This window comes from Schistocerca gregaria, chromosome 5 (genome assembly GCF_023897955.1).
Source record: "Schistocerca gregaria isolate iqSchGreg1 chromosome 5, iqSchGreg1.2, whole genome shotgun sequence".
Lineage (NCBI taxonomy): Eukaryota > Metazoa > Arthropoda > Insecta > Orthoptera > Acrididae > Schistocerca > Schistocerca gregaria.
In genome coordinates, this window is record NC_064924.1 from 460,643,338 (window position 1) to 460,667,839 (window position 24,502).

A 24,502-nucleotide genomic window follows, 5' to 3' on the forward strand; every position below is an offset into this window, starting at 1 on the left:
CAAAACACGTGGCTGTATATGATTAGAACGCAGGCTATATCACGCGATTGATGCATGCTGACAGAACTGTAGAAAAATTGACCAGCAGCAACTTCTCCTTCTCTAGAAAGCATCGTCAGTCAATCATCAAATCGTATCTCATTACATCTCCATATCAATCGATCACCCCGTCCACTCTCTGTTATCTTTTAACACAGACGCAAGTAAGTTTAGAGGTGGATGGTTCTCTGTCTTCCTGAAAAGCATCAAATACAGTAGTCAACTCGTGTGTATCACTGGTACCTCAAGACATACTGTATAACGCTGCCTCGGCGGAGGAAAATTGACTGCCTCCCTGATTCCCTTCGTTTCGATGTCGGTGTTTTCTCGGATTCCTCTTGCTGCTGCATACTTGTTCTCATGTACAAATTGTTTGGCGAGAACCAGAGATACAGAATTACTTCCTCAATTGCCCCGCATTTCGATGTACACTACTGGCCATTAAAATTGCTACAGCAAGAAGAAATGCAGATAACAAATGGGTATTCATTGGACAAATATATTATACTAGAACTGACATGTGATTACATTTTCACGCAATTTGGGTGCATAGATCCTAAGAAATCAGTACCCAGAACAACCATCTCTGGCCATAATAACGGCCTTGGTACGCCTGGGCAATGAGTGAAACAGAGCTTGGATGGCGTGTACAGGTACAGTTGCGCATGAAGCTTCAACACGATACCACAGTTCATCAAGAGTAGTGACTGGCGTGTTGTGATGAGCCAGTTGCTCGGCCACCATTGACCAGACGTTTTCAATTGGTGAGAGATCTGGAGAATGTGCTGGCCAGGGCAGCAGTCGAACATTTTCTGTATGCAGAGAGGCCCGTACAGGACCGGCAACATGGGTTCGTTCATTATTCTGCTGAAATGTAGGGTTTCGCAGGGATCGAATGAAGGGTAGAGCCACGGGTCGTAACACATCTGAAATGTAACGTCGACTGTTCAAAGTGCCGTCAATGCGAACAAGAGGTGACCGAGACCTGTAACCAATAGCACCCCATACCACCACGCCGGGTGATACGCCAGTATGGCGATGACGAATACACGCTTCCAATGGGCGTTCACCGCGATGTCGCCCAACACGGATGCTACCATCGTGATGTTGTAAACAGAACCTGGATTCATGCGAAAAAATGACGTTTCGCCATTCGTGCACCCAGGTTAGTCGTTGAGTACACCATCGCAGGCACCCCCGTCTGTGATGCAGCATCAAGGGTAATCACAGCCATAGTCTCCGAGCTGATAGTCCATGCTGCTGCAAACGTCGTCGAACTGTTTGTGCAGATGGTTGTTGCCTTGCAAACGTCCCCATCTATTGACTCAGGGATCGAGACGTGGGTGCACGATCCGTTACAGCCATGAGGATAAGATGCCTGTCATCTCAACAGCTAGTGATATGAGGCCACTGGAACCCAGCATGGCGTTCCGTATTACCCTCCTGAGCCCACCGGTTCCATATTCTGCTAACAGTCATTGGATCTCGACCAGCGTGAGCAGCAATGTCGCGATACGATAAACCGCAATTGCGATAGGCTACAATCCGACCTTTATCAAAATCGGAAACGTGATGGTACGCATTTCTCCTCCTTACACGAGGCATCACAACAACGTTTCACCAGGCAACGCCGGTCAACTGCTGTTTGTATAAGAGAAATCAGTTGGAAATTTTCGTCATGTCAGCACGTTGTAAGTGTTGCCACCAGCGCCAACCTTGTGTGAATGCTCTGACAAGCTAATCATTTGCATATCACAGCATCTTCTTCCTATCGGTTAAATTTCGCGTCTGTAGCACGTCATCTTCGTGGTGTAGCAATTTTAATGGCCAGTTGTGTATATTCGGTCAATTTATACCTATTCCCTCGTCCGCAATGCTCTCGATTTTATGTCAGATCTGTCCATGCGGTCATGACATAGCCTCTCATTCTGTGTTCTAATATTGCTTGTAAATGCATCACAGTTGCCAACACCTAGCCCAAATGCACTGCTTGGGAGGCGTACAGTGCTGTACTCGACTGTATCCAGTCACCTCTACATTTGGAGAGCGTTTGCTCTGTTTTCTGCCTTCCATGAAGCATGCAAATACATAGACATACAGAAAACAGAGCAAACGATCTCCAAATGTGGAGGTGACTGGATAATGCAGATAATGAATGGGCATGTGAATGCCGAATGAGCTTGCTTAACTCTGTAACGGTGTGCTGTGTCTGTTTTGTGTTACTACCGCCAGCAGTGGTAGCTACGCTGTCTTACAGCGCCCTCGCGCGCTGCTGTTGTGTACAGGTGTCGGCACCGGACAGGATACGACATCACGTGACTGCGTGCGGGCGTCGCTGGCGGTGGCATCTTTATCTGCGCTGCTGCTGTACACAGCCTACTGCGGCGTTATCACAGCTATCACGGCGTCGGGGCGGCCGCGGCTGCCATTCCAAAACATGTCAGGACTGCTGCGTGATGGCTCGTACACTCTCATTACAATCGCAGATTCTTCTCCAATGAACACCTTAAGCGTTAGTAATCCACAGTTTTATTTCTTTCTTTTGCCGAGCAGGCTACACAACGAGAAGTAGGTTTGTGTCTATGAGTTAACTTTAAAACGCGACTACGAATAATAGATGTAAGTTACTGGGTGATGTCTTGTGTATGTGTGTGTGTAGATGTAACTCAATCTTCTTGCTGATTTCCTTAGATGATTAAAGCTGCTGCAAGGTGTCTACCTACTTATTAAATCGGGCTCGATGCACTAATTTTTAAGTAAAAAATATTCTTATACTATTTTATAGGTATGTATAAAGCCGTCGACACACGGAACGTGCTGTCGACCGTTAACGTTGAGTGTGCCAAATTCAGCGTCCTGCTGAACACTCAGACACGATGCGACTTGTGCATACAGTAGGTGGGCCCCAACATGGTATAAGCGATCAGAAGGCACGCAGTTAAGGGATGTTTCTAGTTCGTATATCACACTGATTACTCAACGGGTAAAATTCCCATGTTAGCCGGCCGGGCCGAAGTGGCCGAGCGGTTCTAGGCGCTTCAGTCTGGAACCACGCGACCGCTGCGATCGCCTCGGGCATGGATGTGTGTGATGTCCTTAGGCTGGTTAGGTTTAAGTAGTTCTAAGTCTAGGGGACTGATGACCTCAGATGTTAAGTCCCATAGTGCTCAGAGCCATTTTGAAATTCCCATGCTAGCCCTATTAAAACGCACATTTTCTCCATCGTCCACGAAAAGGAAAGTACCATGTCCAATCAATAAGGACACAGGCTTATAAAAGTTCCATTACAAACAGTGCGGAACAAATTTGGAATACTTCTCCGCATAAGATAAACATTATTTAATCATTCCTACATTTTAATAAAACCCCAAAAGTCAGTCTTACTTGATCACTGTTCCTACCCAGTAGCAGAATCTTTGAAACATGTGAATTACGAAGCGTAAAAGAATAAAAGGAGCAAAATATCTTTATACAAGTTGCGAAAGCTGTCCTGTAGATTAAGCCAATCGAACGAAGTCACCCCTCAAAAGAAGGTGAACTTATATTTACATAACATCAAATATTATAGCATATACTTGTATTAAACTAATAATAAAGTATCAGAACCTAATAAAAACGCGAATGTTAGGAAAAAAATTGAAAATACTTAGACGTGAACCACCACCCCAACAAAGAACTCTTATATCAGGCATGCGTGTGACGTAGGTGGCGTTGTGCCATCTCATTGGTCAACGCTCAGTCGCATGCTCAGAATATCTGACATACCAGATACTGCTCTGCACGCTCGGAAAGACTCCCGAACGTGCTGTTCCACGCTATGACGTCACAAACTCGGCACGCTCCAGGCTCAACGTCTGGATGCACGGTCCGTGTGCCGACGGATTAAGACTGAGCTTCAACAGACACTGAACTCAAACCATTCCACACTGCCCCCATGGGCACAAACGCCATGGTACAAATATACACCAACAATTAACATATTTTATAGCATTGTTAAATACTTGTTTTTTGACAAATTGTAATGAAACTCTGCTAATGTAATCAGTTGAGTGGTGAATTAAACTATGACATAACTCAAAGCTTTCCACAAGATAATGATTTTACAAATCCACTAACATGAAAATGTGCAGTTACGTAAAGTAAATACAATAACAATAACACACCTGCCTCTGTGGCCGAGGTCGTAGCAAACGTTTGTGCGGTGACGATTGATTCGAGGGCAACCTATTTCGAATTCTGGCAGTGGTAAAAAATTTCACTGCCCGCATTTGGCCGTCAAGGGCTTCAGGTGCCGGTGTAAACTTTCTGACCACCCAACTTTGCACCAATGTCCTGTTTTAAATACCAAACCTCTCCGCAGTGTCTCATGAAGTGAAAGCATGTGACGCTATTGATGGAGATCTGTCTGTCAGATGGGGATGTTAACCTTGGTGTCTCCTTGGTTCTATTTGCGAGGAGTAGGTTATGTGTCGGCAATGGGTTTCACCCTCACCCTTCTATCACTACCATCACAGAACACAAACATTGCACTACACTCCACTCACACATTCAGTACATACAGGTAATATTACAAATAATGTAAAGGAGCACATCGTAAACAAATAAACAAAACAAAATGACAGCATAAGAAACACGAATTACAATGACGCTTAGGTGAATTGCAGATTACTAATATGTTTCCAGCAACTTTACATCAAGTAGTTTTTACTGAGCTAATAGTTTTTATTTAGTAAGGTCGTGAAATCTAGATTCTGGAGTTTGTCTATGTTGTGAGAATGATGAAACGTTTTGCACTTGGATACTTTTCTGAATATTTTAGCTGTTTGACAATAAAAAAGTTAAAAACAATTTCTGAAGATTACAAATATTTTTCTGCAACTCACATCCATCCATACAAAACTGTAGGTTGTTCACCGTGAATGAATACAATATGTGGCAGTGGGTACCATAAACTGTGGTTGAAAAAGGTATCGATAGATTTGTTTCGTCCATGCCCATTCTGTCTGTTGAAACGTAACTTCATCCTCATATTGATTTGCTTTCTTCTTGTGGTCTGCCATATGTCACTGTAGCAACAATGTCAATATAGATCACTTAACAAAACAAAAAAGCCTATGGCAGGAACTGTGTGTCCATTTGGGGAAACACACTTGCACTACGTACGCATACTTGAGGAGAAAATGCTAAACCAAAATTGTATTAATTGCAGTTGTTTTTATAGCTTCTTTGCTGTCATGGCACTATTCTTTTTTCACACCACATATTTTCATTCAAGTTCCAGCAAAAGAATGTATTCAGAAGTGTGATAGATTGTCCCTACAACCTCACTTCCCTCTCTCTCATTACATGCAATTCGCGTAAAAGGGATTAACAAAATGTGTGACCAATTTGAAAACTCAATAATTAACATTGGCTTCTCGGGAATTGCATCATTACCGTTCTTCTAACTCCTAGATAACTTACAAAAATGCAAACAGGATTTGGTTGGCGAAATAAAACTGTCCTTAATACAAAGTGGTACAGTTCAGTAAATAAATATGTTTGTCTTATACTTTATGCCTACTGTAAGTGGAACAACAGACTTTTGTTGACTGTGGAAAATGTTTCTATGTCCAAGAACTTGTGCAGCTATTTTACAAAGTCATGGACTTGTCACGTGAATATCTCCAAACACTTTTGATTGCAAGTGGTACACTGCACATCCGCACTTCGACATGTCTGTACAGCCAACTGTCCTAGGCCAACATGTTCGCTGCCCCCAAATCTGTCTTCCATCTGTCGTTGCAAAACTCTAAAAATGCATTTACTATACAGTTATTACAAAATCTAAACATTTTATATAACTCATGCATACATATTCATACATTCAACATGATGCCAACTGGATTTTTTCTATACATTGGAGAAAATAACTTTCACATGACATGTCACTGCCAAATAACATAGTTTGATGGAAGTTGGACCATTTGTAGAAAGAACTGTTACAGTACACTACAGAACGTTCCTGAAAGAAATACACAATAAGACGAACAGAAACGACACTCTTAGTCAAAGGCGATAATTAAACTGAAGTCGCCGCTGTTGTGTCGAGGTCTTGCACCTACTTAGTCACCAACCAACAACACAGAGTTTATGACAGTAAGGAATGGTCACTAGACGGCAACCTAGGCGCCACATAGTGGGCCAGAATCTTTAAAAGGTAGCCAAAAAGGATAAAAAAGTTTACAGATAGGAAGTTTGGACTATCGGGCAGGCTGCAGCAATGCTGGGACAACTGACTGCCGGCTGTGCAGACGACCACATGTTCATTTTTCGGCTATATCTCTAGTCAAATGCGGCAGTTCATTTTTAGCCTGCATGCAGGCTACAAAAACAGTCTTGTTGTTGAGGATAGTTATTTGTGTTTCGTGCAAGTGAAGCTAATACACTCCTGGAAATTGAAATAAGAACACCGTGAATTCATTGTCCCAGGAAGGGGAAACTTTATTGACACATTCCTGGGGTCAGATACATCACACGATCACACTGACAGAACCACAGGCACATAGACACAGGCAACAGAGCATGCACAATGTCGGCACTAGTACAGTGTATATCCACCTTTCGCAGCAATGCAGGCTGCTATTCTCCCATGGAGACGATCGTAGAGATGCTGGATGTAGTCCTGTGGAACGGCTTGCCATGCCATTTCCACCTGGCGCCTCAGTTGGACCAGCGTTCGTGCTGGACGTGCAGACCGCGTGAGACGACGCTTCATCCAGTCCCAAACATGCTCAATGGGGGACAGATCCGGAGATCTTGCTGGCCAGGGTAGTTGACTTACACCTTCTAGAGCACGTTGGGTGGCACGGGATACATGCGGACGTGCATTGCCCTGTTGGAACAGCAAGTTCCCTTGCCGGTCTAGGAATGGTAGAACGATGGGGTCGATGACGGTTTGGATGTATCGTGCACTATTCAGTGTCCCCTCGACGATCACCAGAGGTGTACGGCCAGTGTAGGAGATCGCTCCCCACACCATGATGCCGGGTGTTGGCCCTGTGTGCCTCGGTCGTATGCAGTCCTGATTGTGGCGCTCACCTGCACGGCGCCAAACACGCATACGACCATCATTGGCACCAAGGCAGAAGCGACTCTCATCGCTGAAGACGACACGTCTCCATTCGTCCCTCCATTCACGCCTGTCGCGACACCACTGGAGGCGGGCTGCACGATGTTGGGGCGTGAGCGGAAGACGGCCTAACGGTGTGCGGGACCGTAGCCCAGCTTCATGGAGACGGTTGCGAATGGTCCTCGCCGATACCCCAGGAGCAACAGTGTCCCTAATTTGCTGGGAAGCGGCGGTGCGGTCCCCTACGGCACTGAGTAGGATCCTACGGTCTTGGCGTGCATCCGTGCGTCGCTGCGGTTCGGTCCCAGGTCGACGGGCACGTGCACCTTCCGCCGACCACTGGCGACAACATCGATGTACTGTGGAGGCCTCACGCCCCACGTGTTGAGCAATTCGGCGGTACGTCCACCCGGCCTCCCGCATGCCCACTATACGCCCTCGCTCAAAGTCCGTCAACTGCACATAACGGTTCACGTCCACGCTGTCGCGGCATGCTACCAGTGTTAAAGACTGCGATGGAGCTCCGTATGCCACGGCAAAATGGCTGACACTGACGGCGGCGGTGCACAAATGCTGCGCAGCTAGCGCCATTCGACGGCCAACACCGCGGTTCCTGGTGTGCCCGCTGTGCCGTGCGTGTGATCATTGCTTGTACAGCCCTCTCGCAGTGTCCGGAGCAAGTATGGTGGGTCTGACACACCGGTGTCAATGTGTTTTTTTTTTTTTCCATTTCCAGGAGTGTATTTCTAATATAGAAGGTATTCCAGGAGGTATGTACTAATGAAAAAACATTTATATCACTATTAAATCATCAATTATGTATGTTTATTTTTCAATTAACGTACTACAGGAAAATGGACGAGATAATTTTGAAATGCGCTTAAAAATAGAGATAAGTTATGAAATCCACGACATTCCGCTTTGTTTTGCGCTGTGTCAGCAAGTATATATTATTACCTTTGTAAATTAAGCTTCAAATCCTGCTACTAGTCGCTACTCTGGCTTTGAGCCAAGTTTTAAACGACACTTGTAAAATGTCATTGTTGAGACATCTTCAAAAATGACAATAGAATTAATTAACTATGAGTTGCATTTGTACAATTTAAATTATAATAGAAGCATAGAAGCGTTGTAAAGAATAAAATAATTAGAAAAATAACAGATAGTGTAACACAGATTTTTTTTAAAAAAAATTCTGTTTGCAGCGTTTTCCAGAATCGGATTTTCGAGGAAAGATAGTTTTCTAATAACGAAAGAGTATTTGTCAAATGATAACAATTTCCGATGATATGAGGCCTACCATTTCGATTTTGTTGACAAAGTTAAGAAGCAAATATAAGGAAGAAACTCGGCGACAAGATTATTTTTTCAAGAAGAACAAAAGCTTGTTAAATATAATAGTATATATTCCGATTGATACAAGTGTGACTAAATCCTCAGGCCGACCTGCTACAAAATTTGAAACATTATGTGATAGGTCCAAAGGAAGGAGAAGTGAGGAGATTCTTACGAAGTTCAGTATTGTGGAATTATCGTTCGCTGCGCAAATGAGTCTTCACTCTTCGGGGCACCCAGACGCTGCGAAGATTGTAAAGACGTCACACTCTCAAGTCCATCCAAGGTGAAGAGTGTCAACATCATCGCCATACTTGTAGGTCTAACACTTCTTTTAGACTTGAAATGTCAAAAAAATCTTACCACCATTTGAGAAACGGAGCTAAAGGAAAAGGCTTAAACACACTTTATCCACCGTACTCAGCTGTTTTAACAGCAAAACAATCTTGCAGCCCTCCAAACGAATCCCTCACTTTTAACGAATCAAAAGCTGAGGTACGTTTGCAAGCTTTGTTAGACCACGCCGTTCGACGTGTTCTACTGCTGAAATGAGGCGATATTGTACATATGAGTGATTCAGAAATGTCTAATATAGCTTTTATTTGTAAGTCAGGCTTCGACGGATTTTCCGGGCAAAGCATGTATAAAATGAAGTTTTCAGATGCAAGTTTATTTTTCACTTCGCTTGTTCCACTGAAACTTGCAGGTGTAAATGAAGAAACGAAGGAACAAAAGATCTTATGGATTAAACCGAAGCCGTCTTCAGCCCTCTTTTGCAGACCACTCAAGTTAGAATTTATGAAGAAAACAGGGCAAACGTCTTTAAATGAGAAAGCGTATTACGACAAACAGATCGGCACAACTCCAGCCATTCGAAACAGTCATTCATGGGAAAGATATTTTCATTAAATACAATTTAAGCATGACCATGGTAGATGGTAAAGTGTGCAATGCTATGACCAACATAAAATCTGCACAACGGTGTTATCTCTGCCAGGCCACGTCCCCCAATTTAATAACATTGACGATGTTTTCAAAAGACAAGTTACCGCCTATTATCTGTATTATGGACTGTCAACTCTTCACACCTGGATTCGATGTTCTGAATGCTGTCTGGCAGTACAAACGACGGAAACACCGCTCGACGTTATTTTTTTGAAAACACTCCAACATCAGCGCTGATAATTGGAGTTTCAGAAGAACTAATCCACCATTTTCATACAATTTTGCAGACGATTTCGAGCGGACGTCATATCGACGTTCAAAAGTTTCTAGCATACACTTTAGCAACTGCCAGAAACTACGACAAAGAATACCCCTGCCCCGACATGTCAGCAGCAGTCCATAGATCGTTGATCCATGGTCCAGACATTTCTTCGGCCATTTTAACCATCGGTCAACAGTCGGAGGATGCTCGGGAATCAACGGATAAGTTGATAAAACAATATCACCTGAGTTTTTCTTGAAAGTTTTCAAGAGCTAAGACTGGAAGACGTGTTCAGGAGATTGTTGGCAACGACAGACCCCTACATTTCTTCCTTACGCAAATCTTCGCCAAAGAAATTGAAGAGTTTGTCGCCAGAAGCCGTTGCCCTCTTAGTTCCTGTGGCGAAAGATTGTGAAGATTCAAATTCAGATGATGAGGAAACAGATGATGATTGTTCAGCTGAAGCAGAAAAGGAAGATGATGAAGGTAAAAAAGAATAAGAAAACGAAAACTTGCAATTTAATTATTAAAAAATTTACAAAATATATAATTTTAATTGAAATGAAATAATTTTTGTAATATTTTACACTATCTTCTATCCTCTATTTGATCCTTTCTTCGAGCTTTCCACTTTTTTGGTTTGTACATTTAGCCATGAACTACAACTCCTAAATACTGACTTTTATGTAAATAAATATAAATAAAAAGACTTATCAATTTTTGATGGCCATCTTGGATCCACCATTGTTTTTATTTTTGAGCTCAGTCTTCATCAGCAACCACGATAATTCCGTAAAAATTACTTTTATATGAATAAAATGACAGTAGTTTACATAGAACCCGACATCTTGGATCCGCCATTTTGTTTTTCAATTTTTCATAATGTATTATTAATCAGAAACTTAGTTAGCCCTTGCGTACTAAGTTTGGTACAAATTCAACAACTCCTTATATTTTGACCAGGTTTTTGGGATTCTGACTCACTGTGCACCGCCAGAGGTCACTGGTCGCACAGACCTTTTCTCCTCTACAAGCGTTGTGACCAGAAGTAGTACCTGCAGTTTCCTGGTGCTCAGGAAATATTGCGGACGGCTCCTGGGTTATGCTCGAGCAGTTTGCTCCAAGTGAGTTTCCCGGGCCTGGTGCCAATTGCGAAAGCATTCTCACAATCAGAATTTCACTCTGCGGCTGCCACTACAACGCCACAGTCAACATCGACCTTCGCCTCCAGGAGCTGGCAGCTGTGGATCCACACAAACCGTGCCCTCCAACACTGTGACCAGCAGGTGCATTTTATAATATTTGTCTTTGTTTCTCGTCAGCAATACTTCTGACCTAAACCTTTGAGTGTGCCTTTGGGACTTTTAACTTTGGCTCATCATTTCAGGACTTTAACTTTTGCATGTCCTTCTGGACTTTGGTTGTGGCGTGCCTAGTGCATGGACGTTGGGTTTTAAAACTTTCAATTTATTGTTACGTTATCAGGCTTTCAGCTTCCTGATATCGTTATTGTTCTTTCAGTATTCAAGAAGTGATTTGTTTTTAATTACTGTGTTCAAAATTATGTCCTGCTGGAGAAGATTGTTTGTGTGCCCTAAAATAAACTTCATAGTAATTTATACCTGGGTATTTTTCCTGCACCACCCTCGTCAGACATATGAACCACAATTCGTTATGGTTTGCTGGACAGTAGAAAAGGTGGGAGGTTTTTAATAGGGTGTGCGATCACCTCAGAAGGCAACGCACGCTCTGCAAGTTGCTCCCATGCTGGCCACAAGGCTGGTAAACATTTCTTGTAGAAATGCATTCTGTTCTTCGACCAGGGTGTTTGACAACAGCTGGCTAGTCTTTGTTCCATGTGGACATCGTGCAATACGTCCGCATAACGCATTCCACATGTGCTCTACGGTTTTTAAGTCGAGGGAATAGGCAGGACAGTCCATTCGCCAATTATCGTCTTGTTACAAGAGCACCTCCACCTGTGCTTTTCAAAGCGATCGTGTATTTTCATCTATAATAATGAAGTCAGAGACAAATGCACCGCTGAAACAATGGGGAGTGAGTACAGCATCACAACACTGTTGACGCCGGCCAGGGCGGCCGAACGGCTCTAGACGCTACTGTCTGGAACCGCACGACCGCTACGGTCGCAGGTTCGAATCCTGCTTCGGGCATGGATGTGTGTGACGTCCTAAGGTTAGTTAGGCTTAAATAGTTCTAAGTTCTAGGGGACTGATGAACTCAGGTGTTAAGTCATATAGTGCTCAGAGCCAGCCAACACTGTTGACTGGTGAGCAGCGATGCCTCCAGCAAAATTTTGCTAGTGGGCTGCAATGTGGTGCCCTACAGCCATTTGACATACAAGGATAATAATCGCAACTAAACTGAAAATATTAATTTCACCTATATACGAGGATGAGTCAAACAAAAACATTAAATTTTTTTAATGTTATTTATTGTGCAGAAGTGGTACAAAGCTGTATCACTTTTCAACATAATCTCCCCCACGCTCAATGCAAGTCCTCCAGCACTTACGAAGTGCATAAATTCCTTTAGAACAACATTCTTTTGGTAGTCTGCACAACCACTCATGCACCGTGTGGCGTACCTCTTCATCAGAACGGAACTTCTTTCCTCCCATTGCGTCTTTGAGTGGTCCAAACAGATGGAAATCACTTAGAGCAAGGTCTGGTGAATATGGTGGATGAGGAAGACTCTCAAAATGTAGGTCAGTGACTGTTACAACTGTCGTGTGGGCAGTGTGGGGCCTTGCATTGTCATGTTGCAAAAGGACACCTGCAGGCAGCAATCCACGTCGCTTTGATTTGATTGCAGGCCGCAGATGATTTTTTAGGAGATCTGTGTATGATGCACTGGTGACAGTGGTCCCTCTAGGCATGTAATGCTCCAAAATGACGTCTTTCTCGTCTCAAAAGTGAGTCAGCATAACCTTCCGTGCTGTTGGTTCTGTTCGAAACTCCTTTGGTTTTGGTGATGAGGAATGGACTTTTCCTTGCTCGCTCTCTTCGTTTCCAGTTGGTGGAACTGAACCCAGGTTTCGTCCCCAGTAACGATTCTTGCAAGGAAGCCATCACCTTCTCGTTCAAAGCGCTGAAGAAGTTCTTCACAAGCATCAACACGTCGTTTTCTCATTTCAGGAGTCAGCTGCCATGGCACCCATCTTGCAGACACTTTGTGAAGCTGGAGCACATGAAGAACAATGTGGTGTGCTGACCCATGACAAGTCTGTAAACATGCTGCAATGTCATTGAGTGTCACTCGGCGGTTTTCCTTCACTATGGCTTCAACTGATGCAATGTTCTGTGGAGTCACAACTCTTTGTGCCTGACCTGGAAGAGGAGCATCTTCCACTGAAGTCACACCATTTGAAACATCCTACTCCATTCATAGACTTGCTGCTATGAATTTCAATAGGTTTCACACCTTCACTACGGAAAAACCGAATAACAGAACGCTGTTCTTCCCTGGTGCAAGTAGCAAGTGGGGTGGACATCTTTATACTGATCCTGCGATGGTATGTGCGCATCTGCACTATGCTGTCACCTAAAAGCCATTCTGCACGCTGTTTGTAGCACGCTTACCAACTTACACGATAACGGCGCGAAATTTCGATTTGTTATTACAAATTTAAGGTTTTCATTTGACACACTCTCGTAAATTGAACTGTTTAAATATATCTAAATTTTATATTTAGTAGTTTAACATTATTCTGAATAAAATAAAATGGAGCAAAAAATAAGAGCAGGTATCGAACCTGAGTCATCGAATTGCCAGTCAGTGAGCTTGACCCCTCCGTCACAGCACCGTTACGGTAACTGCTCCTCAAAAATCCTTCACACTCTATGCTTGCATTGTACGTTACACATATTTTCAAAGAAAAATATTGACTTGAAGCTGTAAGCAACGTAGAACGCATAATGCTGGAAGGGATGACGTCACATCAGAGTATCTACAATCGAAAACAAACAGTTGTGTCCCTGCTCAGAATTGATCTTAGTTCGGCTGACTATCATTTCAGCGTCCAACACTGATTTCTAGTAATCCTAGAGAGGGCGCTACAAAATATATTTTCGTCCGTTTTATTTGCGTAAATCCTCGCATTTGAAGAGAAATGACGTAATTTTTGGGTGATATCTACAGTGTGCTGTAGCACATTAGCACATGATAACGGACCACCATTGCTGGTGAGTGTGCCGAGCGCAAAAGATTTGGAGGTCAGCAAATCCATGCAACATTATATCTCACTACACCACAACACCTGAACTACCAAAACGATCATATTGGACAATGCATGATGTACCTTCATATGAAGAGAGGTGGGAATGTGTAATGCGCCCAGGAACATTGTCGAACATCATTGCTTTGGTGGCCCTAGTACACTACTGGCCATTAAAACTGCTACACCAAGAAGAAATGCAGATGATAAACAGGTATTCATTGGGCAAATATATTTTAATAGAACTGACATGCGATTACATTTTCACGCAATTTGGGTGCACAGATCCTGAGAAATCAGCACCCAGAACAACCATCTCTGGCCATACCAACGACCTTGATACGCCTGGGCATTGAGTCAAACAGAGCTTGGATGGCGTGTACAAGTACAGATGTCCATACAGCTTCAACATGATACCATAGTTCATCAAGAGTAGTGACTGGCGTATTCTGACGAGCCAGTTGCTCGGCCACCATTGACCAGACGTTTTCAATTGATGAGAGATCTGGAGAATGTGCTGGCTAGGGCAGCAGTCGAACATTTTCTGCATCCAGAAAGGCCCCGTACAGGACCTGCAACATGCGGTCGTGCATTATCCTGCTGAAATGTAGGGTTTCACAGCGATCGAATGAAGGTAGAGCCACGGGTCGTAACACATCTGAAATGTAACATCCACTGTTCAAAGAGCTATCAATGCTAACAAGAGGTGACCGAGACGAGTAACCAGTGGCATCCCATATCATAACGCCGAGTGATTTGCCAGTATGGTGATGATGAATAGACGCTTCCAATGGGCGTTCACCGCGATGTCGCCAAACACGGATGTGACCATCGTGATGCTGTAAACAGAACCTGGATTCATCCGAAAAAATTACGTTTTGCCATTCTTACACCCAGGTTCGTCGTTGAGTACATCTTCGCAGGCGATCCTATCTGTGATGCAGCGTCAAGGTTAACCCGAGCCATGGTCTCCGAGCTGATAGTCCATGCTGCTGCAAACGTCGTCCAACTGTTCCCATCTGTTGACTCAGGGTTCGAGACGTGGCTGCACGATCCGTTACAGCCATGCGGATAAGATGCCTGTCATCTCGACTTCTAGTGATACAAGGCCCTTGGGATCCAGCACGGCGTTCCATATTGCCCTCCTGAACCCACTGATTCCATATTCTGCCAACAGTCATTGGATCTCGACCAACGCGAGCAACAATGTCGCGATACGATAAACCGCAAGTGCGATAGGCTGCAATTCGACCTTCATCAAAGTCGTAAACGTGATGGTACAAATTTCTCCTCCTTACACGAGGCATCACAACAACGTTTCACCAGGCAACGCCAGTTAGCTGCTGTGTGTGTATGAGAAATAGGTAGGAAACTTTCCTCATGTCGGCACGTTGTAGGTGTCGCCACCCTTTTGCTTAAACAGTGGAAATAGTTGCGCCATCGTACTGTGACAACCGGTACGGTGTGCAACCGTCCCTCTGTTCCACTCCTACATTGTCCGCCTGCGTTTATGTCGAGGGCTCGAGCAACCAATGCGAAACAACGATTAGAACTGACGTGAACAGTGACTGCCGTCAAGGTCGCATATTGTTTTAACATAAGGAAATCCACCACTTGTCAAGCAATGAGTAGCTATATGCGCGTACTGCAAAACAGAAGTTAAAGAAAAGCGTGGGGATACCGTCGCTTTTTACAGTTCTGTACCTCAGTCGGTAAAAAACATGACCTTTTTGCGATCACTTTGTTAGTAAATTAGTTTTTCCTAGGCAAAAAATCAAATAAAAATGAAAATTGTACGTTGGAAACACTACAATAATCACATTACAATAATGTAGCAAAATGACCTTTTACTTGCTGATTTTCAGGATTCAAATAGTCCAGCCGACAGGATGATTTACAAGAAGTACATCGAGGGCAAAGATATGCCTCGTACATCAGAAGACCTGTTTGAGATGCTCTGCAGCTCACGGAAGTACGCCGTGATGGTATCCAAGACGAGGTTCATCCACAGCACTAGCTACATGCGATGCTCAGTCACATGTGTGCACGAGTCCAACGGACTGCAGGAAGCTTTCGCGTTCCCAAAGAAAAGTCCTTACCGGGAAGCCATTAATTACCAGTAAGTACATACACCCGTGATGCAGTAATTACAACAACCAATCATTTATTCTTGATTATTCTGCCCCATGGAAATGGTATTGTGCGCAACGGCTTTGCTCAGTTCCTTCTGTTTGAAACTATATTTTTAGATCCAAAAACATGCAGGAAAGATCTATAGTGTAACTCATTTTGTGTTGCTAAGACTGAAACAGGGGAGAAATCGCTACACTAATACTTGCTCGGAAAGAACTGTTGTAAACATAAGTACATAATGTATACAGTGTGGAGAACTGTACCTGAATCGAATTTTCTTTGTAATGTACACTAAAAGGTAAAAAGGCATTGGCATTTTTGTAACAAGATTATTGCATAACGTATACCTTAAAGTAACAAGTCCATTAAAAGTATGGGTAAATGTTATCAGACGTGTCAAACTTTTACAGACTTAGACGCTCATTCACAGTACTGGCTTTGTGGACACAATACGCTAATCTCTAAGATACACAAAGACGTTATTTGAATTGCCAGTATGATTACTTAACACTGAAGTATTTGTGTGAACATTGTGAAGATACTGTTTTAGTTTATTTTCAACATCTGTGTTTGGATCATTTAGTTTTCAGCCGTAGCAATGTACTGATGAGTACCGGCAGCAAGCAGTGAGGAGAGTAGCATGGTTGCGGGCACGTGGGTCCCAGTAGACACTCTGATAACCAAGAAACAATATTTTATTAACTTTAGATACACGGTACATGTAAGGCAGGCACACGCCATTTCAGTGATCCAGGCTGGTGAAGCCTCACAGGCATCGGTTTCCACCCCAGCGAGAAGAAGCAACGTCAGAGTCCCACAGCGCTGACGTTGGCAGAGTGATAGCCAATGGCCGAGTGTGGGCCATGGCCTCGGCAGCAACGGCCCCCCATGCGACAGCATCCTGCAGAGCCGGGTACCCGCACTTCAGTGACTCATACACGGCAATGTCTACCCCACAGTCAAATAAGGACTGCTGTGCACAGGACTTGTGGCAGGAGCCAGACAACGGAATGTGCAGATGGCAGGACAGCAGCGTTGTGGCATTAAGCCCCATGAGGAGGCTCAGTAATAGCAGCAGCTAGCCCGACCTTATCCAAAACCCAAGGCTACAGACGTCCAGAGTGCAGCTGGTGTTGTGTTCATGCTGCTCAGTAATGGCAGCAGCTAGCCCGACCTTGTCCAAAACCCAAGGCTACAGACGTCCAGAGTGCAGCTGGTGTTGTGTTGGTGCTGCTGAGCTTCAAATGCCTCTACCTCAAAATTCACTACTGTTAATATGGTTCTGATGCGCATTTGTTACACTAAAACTCTGCATCCAGTCACGTAGGGCACAACAAGCCCTGCGCTGGTGTGATGACGTCATCCTGCCTACTACAGCTATTGGCACTGCACAGTGCATTTTTCAGCTGAGTACGACTAATCTGTCTCACAGCCCTTTTGCGTAGATGTTATTCTATCCCACATGTTGATGCACTGCACTTACTGACCAGTGCTAGTTCGATGCTGTACTACACGTACTACACTGTGGCTCCTCATAAATTATTCCAGGTTCTACTAAAACTACACATATCACTCCAGTTCGCAGAACTCCTGAAGATGAACGTTGACAGTGAATATTGTATCAAAGACACAGTCCCTTTGACTGTTCAGAGATGTCACTAAACTTGCCCAAAGAAGTAAACAACCATGCATGAGCACTGCCTATTAGACGGAGGGCGTCCGACAGCCAATCAGTTCCAGTCATGCCACCTGGAAGGAGGTAAACAGCTCGTGTTGTCTGTAGTTCATCCATGCCTAGATGGTCAATACTGCAGATCGATTGTGTCCACATTGTTCCTTTGTGCGGGAAGGGCTCTCAACATGGGAAGTGTCCAGGCATCTCGGGGCCCAACAACATGTCAAATGAACCGCTCAGGATTGGCATCATGTTCTCTTCACCAATGAGTGTCACATATGGCATCAACCAGACAACTGTCAGAGACATGTTTGGAGGCAACCCAGTCAGGCTGAACGCCTTAGACACAATGTCCAGCGAGTGCAGCAAGGTGGAGGTTCCCTGCTGTTATGGGGTGCCATCATGTGGGGCCAACATATGCCACTGGTGGTCATGGAAGGGGGCGTAACAGATGATTGATATGTTAATACTGTCCTCTGGCTGATAGTGCGACCATATCAGCAGTGTATTGGTGAGTCATTCATCTTCATGCACCATAATTCGCGCTCCCATCATGCACATCTTGTGAATGACTTTCTTCAGGATAATGACATCGCTCAACAAGAGTGGCCAGCATGTTCTCCAGACATGAATGCTATCAAACATCCCTGGGATAGATTGAAAAGCCAGCTTTTGTGGCCGAGCGGTTCTAGGCGCTTCAGTCTGTGACTGCACTGCTGGTACAGTCACAGGTTCGAATCCTGACTTGGGCATGGATGTGTGTGGTGTCCTTAGGTTAGTTAGGTTTAAGTAGTCCTAAGCCAGATGTTAAGTCTCATAGTGCTTGGAGCCATCTGAACTATTTAGGTTGAAAAGGGCTGTTTATGGACGACGTGAGCCACCAACCACTCTGAGGGATCTACACTGAATCGCCATTGAGAAGTGGTCAATCTGGACCAACAATGCCCTGATGAACTTTAGGATGGTATGCCACGACGAATACAGGCTTGCATCAATGCAAGAGGACGTGCTACTGGGTATTAGAGGTACAGCAATCTGGAGGCCTCCCTGTATGGTGGTACAACATGCAATGTGTGGGTTTCATGACCAATAAAAAGGGCTGAAACAATGTTTATGCTGATCTCTAGTCCGATTTTCTGTACAGGTTCCAGAACTCTCGGAACCGAGGTGATGCAAAACTTTTTTTTTTTTTATGTGTGTAGATGCTAACACTATATTACCTCCTGCTGGAGACCTGTCCCCTCGAGTCTTCCTTAGTACCGATTCCCCACCATGACCACTTCCACCTTTCTACTGAACTGTCAACTTCAGATACTGTGTATTCATTATCTTAAAATTTTATGACTACCTCCTACCCTCTTCCTCTCCTGCTTTCGGGATCCAATCCACTAGAATCTGGATCATTCATGAAATGAGATTTCTTTATGGCTCACTGTCGCAGATAAACAAAAGCTATGCGGAGCTAAATCAGAGTCACCACAGCATTAGGAGTTGTTACACTCAAGGTCACAGCTGCTAGTTGTCTACCATTCCATTTCTGCTCCATGCACTGCATTAACAGTGATCTGTCTCCCCTGTGCAGCTATCGTCTGACTTATTGAATGGACTAGTCTTCAATCCCAGGTATCATTTAAGAAGCTAATGTTTTGGTTAGGCAACATCTCCAAGGCATCATCTGGCCAATGCAGCTGGAGTTCTGTTATATTTAACTGAAGAACTCCCATCACTGCAGTCGGTAAATGGAACGTTGGCCCAATAATATCACACATAGTTCCGTTTATCAACAACCTATTACCTCTTAATTCTAAGCGTCTGGCCCCCATGAGCTTCCCTTGCTCAGAGCAGTTCTCAACTGCTATTGTGTTATTGTACACTGAATACACCTTAAGTAGTCCTACTTGCCGGAAGTAGAGTTTTAGTTCCATCACCTCCTTTCAGCATGGACATCCCTCTGCCTTTCCAGTGGACCACTGCATGGTGCAAGTACTTCCTTCCATCTGAATCCTGCGAGGAGTGATCATTTTAGCTGATCAAGTCCATCCCGTATACAATGTTTGTTCCCCAGTTGTGATGCTATGTTCCAAGATGAAAGGGCTTCTGTTAACACAGCTCGCATGGTCAAGGATTGGTTTTGTGAGCACGAGAATAAATAGTCACATATCCACTCGAACAGAAAGTATATCTTTTGGGATAGGTCAATTGGAAAGAGCACTGACCATGACAGGCAAGTCCTTCCCAGTCTGAAACACAGTTTTAATCTATCATCATGTTTAAAAGCAGACATTTGTCCACTATAGTTGGCCCAAAAAATTAATTGATTGCTGTGTGTTGCAACAGAAGTCTCTGATGAAACTGCAGGCTTTTTGCTCCTCATTATTTTGTTTCACATTTAAGTGTTTCCCTCTGTTATCATTTGACTCCATTGTCTATTCATAAGCCAGTGTAATGAAGCAGCCAGCATATGAAGTACTAACAGAAGCCTTGTTGAGTGTCACAGTTATCACTGTTTACAGCCTGCTGCGCTTGAGGAATGAAGGGGTGCTGGATCATCTGCTGTGGAACTTGTGGAAAGCGGGCAACACACAGCACCACCATCAGCATTCCACGCCTATGGTAGCTGTGAGGCAAGTCGTCCCAGCACTTGTGGTCCTCGTAGCTGCTGGAGTGATAGCCCTATGCCTGCTGCTGCTAGAGAATGCCTGCTGTAGGAGGGGTGCAGAAGTAGTCTGTGCCACGAGTGGATGCAAAGCTAGTGACTCCGGTTGTAGCAGTCACTCTTCTCTCCACCCCATGCCTCCTGCTGCTGTGTACTAATATAATACAATTACCTTCATGTTAATTTTTTCAATATGTATTTTACATCTCGTTCAGCAAGGCATAAAAATAGTTGTACATCCATGCTCCCTATTTTATGTGCACACTCAGTAACATTCAGGTGTGTTTTCGAAACAGGGTACGCAATTGAGAGATCAGTTTTCTGATGGTGGGCAAGCAGATTTTGTATCACCTTCTTTGACATTATTGCACCATCAGGCTGCAGGTGTCCATCTAATACAGTGTTTCTCAACTTTTCTGATAACATCAACCCTAAGCACAAGCAAATACACTTACAGGGAAAAAATCACAACACCAAAAAAATTAATGTAGAATAATAAAATTTCAGGAATACATTTTTCTAGCTAATGTATTTCAGTGATTAACATTGCAAGATCACAGGTTAATGTAATTGTGAGATAAGTCATTCCAAATGTGTAATGCTGCTACATTAATAAGCAGAGTAACTGCCAGAATGTTGAATGCAAGCATGCAAATGTGCATGCATTGTGTTGTGCAGCTGTTAGCTGTTAGTTTGTGGGATGGAGTTGTTTGCCTGTTGCATTTGATCAGTCCATACAGAAACGGTTAATGCTGCTTGAGGATGACACTGGAGTTGTCATACAATGGTGTCCCATATGTGCTTGATTGGAGACAGATCTGGTGATCAAACAGGTCAAGACAACTTGTTGACACTCTGTAGAGCACGTTGGGATACAACAGCAGTATGCAGGTGAGTGTTAATCTACTGGAAAACACCCCCTGGAATGATGTTCATGAATGGCAGCACAACAAGTCGAATTATCAGAATGACATACAAATCTGCAGTCAGGATGCATGAGATAATCAAGAGAGGGCTCCCAGTATCATTCAAAATCATACTCCAGACCATAGCTCCAGTGAGTCTAGCACACAGACAAGTTGGTTGCAGGCACTCACCTGGCCTCATAAACATCACACAGTCATCACTGGCACTGAGCCTCAATCAGCTTTCATCAGAAAACATAACAGACCTCCAACCTGTCCTCTAATGAGCTCTCACTTGATACCACTGAAGCCACAAGTCATTGCGGTTTGGGATCAATGGAATGCACGATACAGGGCATCTGCCTTGGACTGTCCTTGAAGCAACTGATTTGTAAAAGTTCGATGTGTCGCTGTGGTGCCCACTACTGTTCAGATTGCTGTTGAAGAAGCAGTACAATGCAATGGGGCCATATGCCTAACACAATGGGCTTCCTTCTTGGTAGTGCTACAAGGCCATCTGGGTCCCGGCTTTCTTGCGACCATACCTTCTCGTGATTATTGTTGCCAGCTATCACGTACAGAGGCTATATTCCTGCTAAATCTTTCTTCAATATTGCAGAAAGAACATCCAGCTTCTCGTAGCCATATTACATGACTTGTTCATGTAGCCCTATTATACGACCTTGTTCAAACTCAGTGAGGTGTTGATAATGGCCTCTTAATCGCCTTAGAGGCATTCTTGACCAGCATCAACTCACCATGTCAAATCTCAAAAATAACTCATGCTCATGATTTTTACAGTGTGTAGTGGCACAAAATTTGAGTACACACCATATATCAGATGTGAAAACATGCCTCTCAACTTTCGTTTATGTCACACAACTCCTTCCTGGTGTTGCACGTTTTTGTTCCTTAGCGTATCAGCTAATGCTCCAAGACCCTGCACCATCATCAACATTAGCACCTGCAATTTAGAATGAAAATTAATTTTCTTTGAACATGTTTGGTTTGCAAATAACTAAAGATAAACAATATTTAGTTTTTGTAGGTGCTTTGTGAAACCACGTACTAATCAGTGGGACAGTTGGTTTTGCTTATTTCTAATAATATTTTTTTATAGAACAACAATGCATTTCTCAGTAAACCACAAGTGCTACCTACAACTCCTCCTCAGGAAAAAAGCTAACTATCCACACTGAAGTAGACACTCATTCCAAAACATGATTCCTCTGAACCACTCCTCTCTCTAGCAACACTTACTTCTTCCACTTCATTTAAAATCAACCAAGTTACAATGTATGATCTTTATTTTCTAATCACTTGATTGCTGGATTCCCCACTTCTGAACTGGCAGAAATTGGTAGACATTGGACAGCCAATGATCTGCATATGACAATTGCCACTAATAATAATAATAATAATAATAATAATAATAATAATAATAATAATAATAATATGTAGGCCCTAAAGCAATGTAGTAAGTGGACTATCAGAGCAGTGGCTCACGGGAGCAAACACAAATCTGAAATGCCTTTATGGTCACTCCCATAAGCTGCCGCGACAAGTGTCAACTTAGTTTGTGTAAATAATATTCTGTTTTGCTGTCAATTAGTTCATTTCTCTGTTGCAAAGTGAATAATGAAGCAATTATTGGTCCATTGTGGGAACTGCCTATAACTCGGAGAAGTCATTTTCATGATATATTTAAGAATATGTGATATGTATGGCATATGTCTTAATTTTACTGTTGTATATACATGGTACAAAGTACGAAATATATGTTGGTGGGCAGACTGTGTGAGGAAGATGACATTCATATATGTTATTCTCTTTGGAAGCTGTAACCTTGACTACATTGTGTCACGCATTAATCCTAGTATTTAAAAAACAAATGTGGTTCTTTTTAGCTTATTTAATAAATATTAGTCTTATGACATAGTGTTAAAAGTTATAATTCATGACCAAGACACACTCAAACACTTTCCTTTTTACCCCTTAGAAAATTTCTTTTTGCCCCTCAGGGGTAATTATTTCCAGTTTCCAAACCTCTGGTTTAATAAGTGCTTTAGTAGCAATTTCAACAAATGAAATGCATCACAGAATAACCACACTTTTCTGTTGTGGTCAGAAGGGGTCAAAAATACATTTTACACGTGGATACAAACAAGCAATGTTTGTTTCCTCAAATATGAGGATAGACACCATTTCATAGGATTTAAGCAATGCCATTTTAGTAATAGATTTAATTTTGTAACATCTTTTGAAATCACCGGTTGAGTCTCCAGTTGCATTGCCAACATTTGAAATGTTGAATGCCTAAACAAAGGATACTCTGGTCTCCTCAAATAACTGTGCGCTTTACGGCAAAATTCCCTGTTTTGTTTTTTATCATCATGATTGACACTGGTTGTTTATCCTGCAATGTAAACTGATTCATTCTCTGTATGTGTTTCCTGAATGGCAGCAACATCAATGCCATTATTGTTTAGAACCTTTTGCAGGACATCACTCTTTGCCCTGCTTATTCGTTCTATATTCAGCTGGCAAATCCTGAGGAAAGGTCCAAGTTTTCTTGTCAGCTGGCCATGAGAATGGCCAATGGGTTTTGTCTGTGCCATTTTGATTACGATGTGCTATTAAACAGCCAGTAGATCAATATGATTGTGATTGTCTGGCTGCCAGGTAGCACTAGTTCATTTAGTTCATATCTATAAATAGACACTATCCAGAGTGCACATGTAGCATTCTATTACGAACACAAACTAGCCTGCCCTCCCCTGCATCACCAAGAGACCACCCGGATATGAACTGCCATGTAAAATATGGTCATTCCTTAAAAGAATATGCACAAATCACAGAAGATACGCAGATACTCTTTACAGATGGGGAAAACCACTAACTCCCAAATGTGACTGTGGAGCTAACAGACAGGCCATCCACCACATTGTCCAAGAGTGCAACAGAAGAGCATACATTGGCAAGTTCATGGATTTTCTGATGGTAACAGACACCATAAAGACTTTATACATAACATTGATGTTAGTATTTAATTGTATTGACCATATATAATCTTTGTGTTTGTATTTAATTGTATTTCCCTCTATCTGTATGTTTTATACTTCTTATATAGCATATTTTATTGGGTTTTTATGTATATCTTTCTTTAAACATTTGTAAGGGGTATAAAATGATGTGCATTGCCAA

At 43.2% G+C, this 24,502-nt stretch overlaps 1 protein-coding gene across 1 annotated transcript in view; it reads left to right on the top strand.

Annotated features, from left to right (window-relative positions):
* Positions 1-20,551, top strand: part of LOC126273383 (glutamate receptor 1-like) — a 161,336-nt gene extending 140,785 nt beyond the window's left edge. Inside the window, exons 5-7 of the mRNA XM_049976936.1 lie at positions 2,325-2,551; positions 15,795-16,048; positions 20,251-20,551. Coding sequence (XP_049832893.1) covers positions 2,325-2,551; positions 15,795-16,048; positions 20,251-20,551 — 782 coding nt within the window. The remainder of the gene's footprint in view (positions 1-2,324; positions 2,552-15,794; positions 16,049-20,250) is intronic.
* The last annotated feature ends 3,951 nt before the right edge of the window (positions 20,552-24,502 follow it).